Consider the following 8,735-nt stretch of genomic DNA (forward strand, 5'->3'; position numbering starts at 1 on the left):
CAGCAACATTATTTACGAATCTCGTAAAACGCTACCGAAGCGTCGGATGAAATTAAATACATCATGCAACGTGTGCCGAAGGTGTGCCCATAGGACTGCGAAAGAATACGCAATCTCGTTCTAATACTGCTCTCAAATATTAAAATAAATTACATTCACACCCTGTTCTTCCACGCGGCACTTGTTTAAAATTCTCTTAATCTAAATTAATGACACACGTTCGGATCACGCATTCTCGATCTCATGACAAACTAGAATGATTTGAAATTCGATCGTAGATCATAATTATAAATATGCCTTTTCGGAAGATCCAATACCCAAATAAAAACGACTATGAACGAGAAACGAATTTGAGAATTAAAAAAACATTTTTAAACACGACATAAAAATTATAATTTAATACAGTACTAATAATAAAATGCTTTCAAATTTTTATTTTGGCGTCCGCTTTCATATATGAAATTCTTTCATTATTATATTTGATTATACATAATATATAATTATATATAATATTATCATATTTGCGGTATATTATATATATTATCAAATTTATAATTATATATATATTAGCAAATATGATTATATAATTATCATATTGCGATTATAATTATTTACATTCTTTTGCAGATATTGGATTTTCCCGAAAGAATTTTTTGTTTCATGCGCCCTATTTGATAAAAAAAAAAAAAGGAAAAAAAAATTGTATCTCACAAATGTACAATTTTCGCCGCAGGATACCACCGATATCCAGCGCCGCGTCGAAGGGAAAACGTTGTCGCGTGTCCTAAAACTTCCCCCCAAATTCGACCTATGATAAAATTCTGTCTTATAATTAAATGTCTTGTAAAGTCTCAAGAGTTAGAACTATAAAAAAAAAAATAAAATTTACAACACATAGAATTCTTATTATTTTTTTTTGCATAACGGATCCTTCTGAACCTTTCAATACCTCGTGGTCATAAATTTATCATTTGAGGTACATTATTTTTAAACTTTATATCATATTGCATAATTATATTAGTTGACCATTGACTGGAACGAATTGGAACGAACGTTCGAGCGATCGTGAAGCTAGAGCAACATTTGACTAATTAGAATGTTAAAAGGTTGAATTTAATATTGTGAGATTGATATTGATTCGGTGCGTATCGCGTTTCATTTAACTTTACTCATGCATAATGTAGGTCTGTATTCTTTTTCGAAGAATTTTTAACTAGTGCAATAAATTAAAATGAAACAACTATACCTGTTTCACTCTAACTTATTGTATCAATGCACATCAGTTCAGAATTTGGAGTGGAAAAGGAACAGACCTTATGTGATTTATTATAAATACATATTAAATTCCAACGTATTGTTAGAAAAAAAGACTTATAATTTGTAGTGTTACATATAAGAGCTTCACGATCGTGCACTGGATAAAAAGAATAAAACCAGGTAGACAGCTGAACGGATAGCAGGACACTTGCCAGAGATAACAGGAATTTATTCGAAAACGATTCCGATCGAAGTTCAATTCTTTCTCGATTATTCTGTTATGGCTAGTATCCGAAATGATAAAGATTTCCAAACTGTATCTTGTAATCAAATAGAAAGTCAATTTCAATCAGAATTGTTTTCGAATAGATCCAACGTGTGCAGTTGATGAAATAGATTAATGATGCATGACATCTCGAGCATCATCATCTCGACTCCTCTCTCACTATCCAGTTTTTCTACGGTTATCGCGAAAATGGCCCACGAAAATGTAGCTCGTTCTTAATACCAATATCGATAAAAATATTATTATTAAAATATGCACAGCATATTTTAAAATGCTAAACAACATTCTTCAATAACATGCATTAACAATAAAACATTTTTTTCAAAACGTAATATTTCTACTTTTCTCCATTCATAAAATTCTTATAGACACTGATATTAATACACCGAGCTATCTTCTCGTGCAATATCATCTTGTAAATAGGAAACCGGTCTAACCTGGTTCTATCTGACCTACCTCCAGCTCTCGGCTATGCTACGGAGCGATCAAACTCGCGAACTTTATTTCGAACGAGATGAGTAGAGAGGGTTTCAGCCAGCGATCAATGTTGTAGCGAATGTAAGCGTATCTCCATTACGGTCTTCATTGTCATCGTCATTGTTATCGTTATCGTTATCGTCATTGTCGTCATTGTCACATCGCGATGGTCACCAGAAGTGCGATTGCACGTAACCGCCGCTACCGCCGCCTCCCATTCCGATCGGATTAAATCGATGCGGATGTATCTTCTCCATCCGCATGGCACCCGGACCACCGCCACCGCCGCCGCCGCCGCCGCCACCGCCGCCGCCGCCGCCACCGCCTCCGCCCAGGAAGCTGCCGCTATGGGGCCCACCACCACGCGGCCCAAAACCACCAGCCCGGCTCAACATTCCCGGACCACCGCCGCCAACACCCATGCCCATTCCAGGACCCCCGATGCCCCGAGCTCGTCCGCTGCCGCCACCGCCGACTCCGAGTCCGCTCCCTCCTGGAAAATTGAGAATGCCTAAGATGAAAGGGCATAATTAAAATTGTTCTCGAAACGTGAGTCTCGATACCGACGTTCCTCCTCCGTATCTTTTTTTTTAACGCAATTGCCATTTTAAATGGAACAAAGATATTCCATTATTTTTAAATTAAATTTGCTTATAATTTAAATTAAATATACTTTAATATATTTAGGATAAATAAATTTTTCCATAAAACGGTTTTTATATTTGACTTTCAATTTTTCGGGAGATGTTAGAGAGGCGAAGGAGAAGCGTAATTTAAAAAAAAAAGAAAGGTAGTGTGAATGACTTAGACTGGATATATGTCGGTTTCTAATATTTTAATCAAATTTAATGAGCGACCGCGGTGAAGAAACTTGCGATTGCGGCAACGAGAATAGGAAAGATGTAAGATATCGATTAGAAGGTCTCTGGAGGATCATTAATGATGTGTTTCTATTTTCACTTTTGAAACGTCAGTCCTCCAGAGTTACTTTTTGTCCTGATGATTTGCTTTTTCGCGAAGGAAGCTTCGTCGTACTTCAACTCCGATTGTCGAAGGCATAAAAAAAACTCCATCGAGATCGGAGATAAGCGAAAAAAGATATTCGTGCATAATGCTTGTGATCTCTGATTTTCAACACTTAATTTTAATTAGCGTAATCCCCGCGGGAAACGAATTTGTACAAAAGTATCACAGAGAGCCTTTATTTCTGTGTGTGTGTGCGTGTGTGATATAGTTTTTTTTCACTCTTTCGCAAAACTGGATTCGTCGAGAGAGTGTTTGGATGCGCTTAAATTCGATTCAACGTCACGCGAGGGATCTATCGATTATACATCATCAGCACAAAAAGCGGCGGTTGATACAATAATTCACATTTAATGTTCAATACGTTTAAATACAAATATCCGTACAACGAGATACGAACATTGATCTGTAACTATACTGTGTCATAGTTGCGTGTTTCTATGTATTTATGTATGTATATACTTAATCGCTGTGTGTACATGTATCGCATTGTTGTAAACACTGATGTTATAACGAGATACTAGACTCGCTTAACAACGATAACTTTCGCTAATTCAGAGTTTCCGTAGACTATATATGTATTTTTATGTCATAATGAACAAGAGAAAAATATGATGAATGTATCATCAAGAATGTCGCGAATGTTCTCAAACGAGGCCGAAGAAGCCGAATTTTTTCCTCTCTAAAATTGAATTTTGAGTGTTCCCAAACTGTCGCATTTTTCTTCTGTCATCTTGTAATTTGCAATTGCATTAAAAAATATGCAATTTACTAAAAACTAAGTATAGTATTATATTCGGCACTAAAAAGTCAAAATTTATAAATTAGGATTACTTCGGATAAGTAACTTTATATTGAAATCCATGAGGAAATGTTTCTTTCATAAATTCATTATTTTTTAACCAAGACAAATGCGACAATTTTATAAACACCCCGCGTATTGTTTACTAAGCCATTATTTACTTAGCCATAATCAATATTGTGCAACTAAAGTACGACGCTATGAAGAAGCTGTTTTTTCGATGTATCAGTTTGCTGTTACTTTTCGGACATAATTATATCTATTGTGTATCGTAGACAGCTAATACTATATCGAAATGAATATATCGGCATTAAAAATTAGAAAGAGAGGAAGAGAAGCTTCGCTACTAATCCATTTGGTTCGTCAGTATATTTTTCTTTTTGCAATTCTCGTTAGTATTTCCTTATCCTTATCACAGCCATCGTTAGCACTACTGGACTTCGGGATTAATCATTTCGCACATTCTTCGATCCGTTAGACCTTACAATTTACTACTTAACAGTTAAAATTTAACCTAATTACAATTGCATCTTTCGATTAGACGCCAAGTCGAGCTCGCATTTCGGATATCCAGTCACAAAAAAAAATGAAAGGCGGAATCGATTTTAACATTAGAATAATAGAATTAAATTTTATTGATGCTTGCGCAAATTAGAAATTATTTAGTTGCTGATTATTTAGTTGCTTTTCACGTTTGATATTAAATAATTATCTATACGTCGACGTTTAATTTGTATATTTAATTTTTACATTCGTCGATAGATTTTTTTTACTCGAATTAAATAATATCACAATACTTTCGCCAATTGGATTATCCCTAAACGATGGAAGTTTCTCTCATGGCGCATGGAAAGATGCCTTATATTAATCTATCTACCTTATTGAGATGAAGTTTTCAACGTTTAATCAATCTTCTTATCCTCTAGCAGCAATCGTGCTGTGCAACATATTGCGTATCGGTTCAACCAATCGATCGTCGAAGATCATTCAAATCATGTGGAGATTTTTAATAATAAATATTAACGATCAAATGTCTCAAGTATTTAAATAGAGAGAAAGAAAAAAGGAAAGCACACACGTTTTACACGAAGCTTTGACAAAAGTCAAACTATGTAAAAAAAGGTATCAAAGAGAAAATAAAAAGTATCAAATAATGAAGTTGATGCACGCTTTTTCTTCTTTCTGCACGATACTCGGTGTATAAACTATCCGTGAACGCGGATTGGCGTTTAAAAATGTAGTCCATCGAAGCTCGCAGCTCCGACGATCGATCGGTCAGTAACCGAAGCGGGTCAAATGCCGGCGCATTCGCAATATTAAATTCCTAAAAGTTCCGACATCGCTCGCCCTTACGCGAAGCAGCGTCTAAGTATCTTACGTTGAGCAAGGTGGATCGTGTCCTCAATCGCGTTATGTGATTGGGATTTCAACCCCTAACTGATCATCGGCAACCTTCAGACGTTTATACAATTTTTCTCTATTGACTTCCTAATTAGCATCTATTAAGTATAATTCAATCAATCAAGATTTGAGAGACATTTTTATGCGGTCTTCTCGAAATCCTTCGAGAAAAGATTATCCCGCGATTATTATGTAATTAATTTTATAATTATCGTATATCAAGTAAACGCCAGTTAGGGATGGAAATGATTTTTCGCAAACGCGATCTACGACAAGACAGAAGAAAATGAAGTGTGATTAGATACGTGGAACAAATAATTTACTCGCAACATAAAGCATTGAAAATTATATGAATCTGATTGTGAATGGCATCTTCGACGAAATCAAATCGACATCAGCTTTAGGCAGTTATTTTTGAACTATTTTTGCAACTATTGACAAGTAGCTTAGATTATTTAATATACGATATTGAAATAATAACACACTTTATAAGTATTACTATTAAAGACTGTATATCAATATTCTTATTATAGTAAAGACATCTTATTTTATATCATTTCACGGCGATAAATGGTTGCATTATTATTATTAAGGAATCTCGCGCAATTACAGAATTTTGAATGAGAGAAATTACCCGTACTATTGTGTTATGTCCCAAATGTAATCGCATTTCATGTCCTTCTGTTGCACGCAACTGATAAGATTGCGATAAATCCACGGAGGATGGACGATTGTCAGGGTCGAAGGACATACATGTTACTTCTAGCTCTCAGGATCCACCTCTCTCCGGCTCTCTCATCGCCGGGTCGATCGTTTAAAGCGTCGTTTAAGATTCAAGAGAGACGAAAGAATCTAACAGCGAGAATCGTTAAAGAGACCGCGAGACGATGCAAGGTTCTAGCCTACAAAAATCGAGCGATAACTTGTCTATTTCTCAATATCGTATATTGTTAATTAGCTAATTATTGGTACCGCCAAATGTATTCGGTAGCATGACTCTTCGCAACGCATCACAGGCCGATACAATCAAATGGAAGGCCGTGTGCTTCGTACATTGATATTCGTTTGCATCTGGTAACTGATATATTAAAGCACCGATAGTATGTGCGCGATAGTAAGTGCTATAAAAATTGATTTAACTACTTGAAATTCTTCAACATTGATTTTAATATCTTTTCACAATGTTTGTCTTGTCCGACTCTAACAAATATTTCGTCTTTCTAATCTTATATATAGATTAGAATTTCGTTTCGATTTCCAAATTAATTTTATCAAGATAAAAACATACAACAGAAAAGCTGAGAAAGAATTTTTTCGGAAACATACCAAATTAATTTTTTTTATTTTAACCTGTTCCTACATCTTTCCTCTGTGCTTAAAAATTATTTTCAAAATTTGAGATATGTGTTATAGCTAAATCAACTGTTACACTGTCTTAAATGTACGTTTCATTTCGCTTTTTTCCATTCGAAATTGCCACCGAAAACATAGTCGGACGCATCCTCAGCTTGAGAAAGCATATGTGTGTGATATTTTTTGACTAAATTTTAGAATTATTGATCCCTACTAGAAGAAACGATGTTTATTAATTATTCATTTGATCTGCAAATTTTACTAGATTGTAATGGCTATAACTATAAGGTCTGCCGCACATTATTTTGTCGTTATGTTGAGAATTAATACTATCTAAATAGCAGACAATTGAGAAGTTTATTCTCGGATTTCGTTATTTTCTAAATAGTCAAAATCAATCTCGCCTGATTATTCTTGTACGTATTACATGTAACATCTTACGAAGGATGGAACGCTGTATCCAGTCTAATCCAAAAAGGATATTTAAAAAAATGCGCTGTCAAAATCTATTCAAATTACGTATTAATTAATCGACCTTCGCAGTGCACGATAACAATTCTACCGTGGTGTTTTGGAATAACAAAAGTCGCATAGATTTAAAATTATGAAACAGATTTATATACGTTGCAATTGTTAGGGCCGGTTGTTTCATCTTTGGATAAACTATGTGGGAATTTACCTACTGGATAAACAAGAGTAAAAGAGTAAGAGCATAAGAGAGTAAGAGAATAAGACAGTGAGCTGAAATTTACCAAAAAGTGGAACAATCCAGCCTTAAACTCGTTGAATAATTGTCATTTATTTTGAGCAAAAATCATATTGCGATATTTGGTGTATAATGACTCTCGATATAATTGCAGTTATATCAAGAAATTACGATTTTTTATTAAATAGAATCACATCTCTCTTTAAATTTTTTGCTTTACGAATACAAAGATTGTTGGCCTAGATTTAATTTGAAAATCATTTATGAAACTTTAATAAGGCTTCTCTAAAATAAATATAATATTTTCAATCCGCTAATATACAAAATCAATTGAGTCTTTCCGAGACTAAGAAATAGTTCTACAGTTTACTTCTCGTCTGTGTTTGTCTGTGTTTGTCTTGTAAATTTATACATCACACTTCTGGAATACACTCGATATTCTTCGATATTTTTGCTAACTCAAACTTAAACGCTAAAATCAACTTAAACTTTTGGAAATTACGTCCTAATTGCATAAAACGAGATATAACATAACGTAGAATTAACGCAATTTATAATAAACGATTCGGCGAGCGCAATTTACACAATTAACAAACAATTTGCTATCTAAGACTGTCGCTATCTGGACCGCCGAGCAGAGAACGTTCCTTGCACGATTACAAATCACATCGATGGAACACATTGCGAGTAGGTTTACGTCTACAATCCCAATTCTGTGAATTGAAGTCGCGAAGCCTTCGTTTGATTACAACTGCAAGGACGGTCGCGTGTGCGTGTACGTGACATTCGGAACGTTCAACGACAAGGCGGTAACAACAATAACAACAACACTTGTCGCCTTTCAGTATAGATAATGAGCATAGCGCTGATATTTATTCCTCGTCGAGTACAGACGCTCTCCTTCATGAGTCAAGAGGCATGCATAGAAATGAAAACGTCATTGATTAGGTCTTTCATATAAATTCCATTTTTGCGCGTTACAACGGCTCGATAAGGACACAGCATCATGCACTTGGATTGTTTACTAAAGCATAAAATCGCAATCAATCACAGCCAAATCGCTAGATACAAATCGTATTTTCGCGAGCGAGCTTTCATATCCTCTTTTTTTTTAACGAATTATTAATATCTGAACGAACAACTAATTGGGAAATTAATCTTTAACTTAAAATATTCGTTTCTTTTAAGAAAGAAGTATTAAATAATTCCATTTTCCTTCAAACAGCTAAAACATAACAATCGAACGCTTGACAATATGTAATTTACAAATCGCCTAACTTGCTTTGGATTCGCTTAAAATTAAACAGGACTGGAATAGAATTACCAGTGGAAGACAGAACATACACATGTTTGTGAAAACAAAATATATATTTCGGAAATAATATAGGTATGTATATGTATATATATATATATATATATATATATATATA

The 8,735-nt window shown here is 34.6% G+C and overlaps 1 protein-coding gene across 1 annotated transcript in view; it reads right to left on the reverse strand.

The window, feature by feature from the left end:
- Positions 1 to 2,190: 2,190 nt before the first annotated feature.
- The window catches only part of LOC105622760 (sex-lethal homolog), a 9,261-nt gene continuing 2,716 nt past the window's right edge, over positions 2,191 to 8,735 (reverse strand). Inside the window, exon 5 of the mRNA XM_012204172.1 lies at positions 2,191 to 2,513. Coding sequence (XP_012059562.1) covers positions 2,191 to 2,513 — 323 coding nt within the window. The remainder of the gene's footprint in view (positions 2,514 to 8,735) is intronic.

The sequence above is a fragment of the Atta cephalotes genome (genome assembly GCF_000143395.1).
Source record: "Atta cephalotes unplaced genomic scaffold scaffold00048, whole genome shotgun sequence".
NCBI lineage: Eukaryota > Metazoa > Arthropoda > Insecta > Hymenoptera > Formicidae > Atta > Atta cephalotes.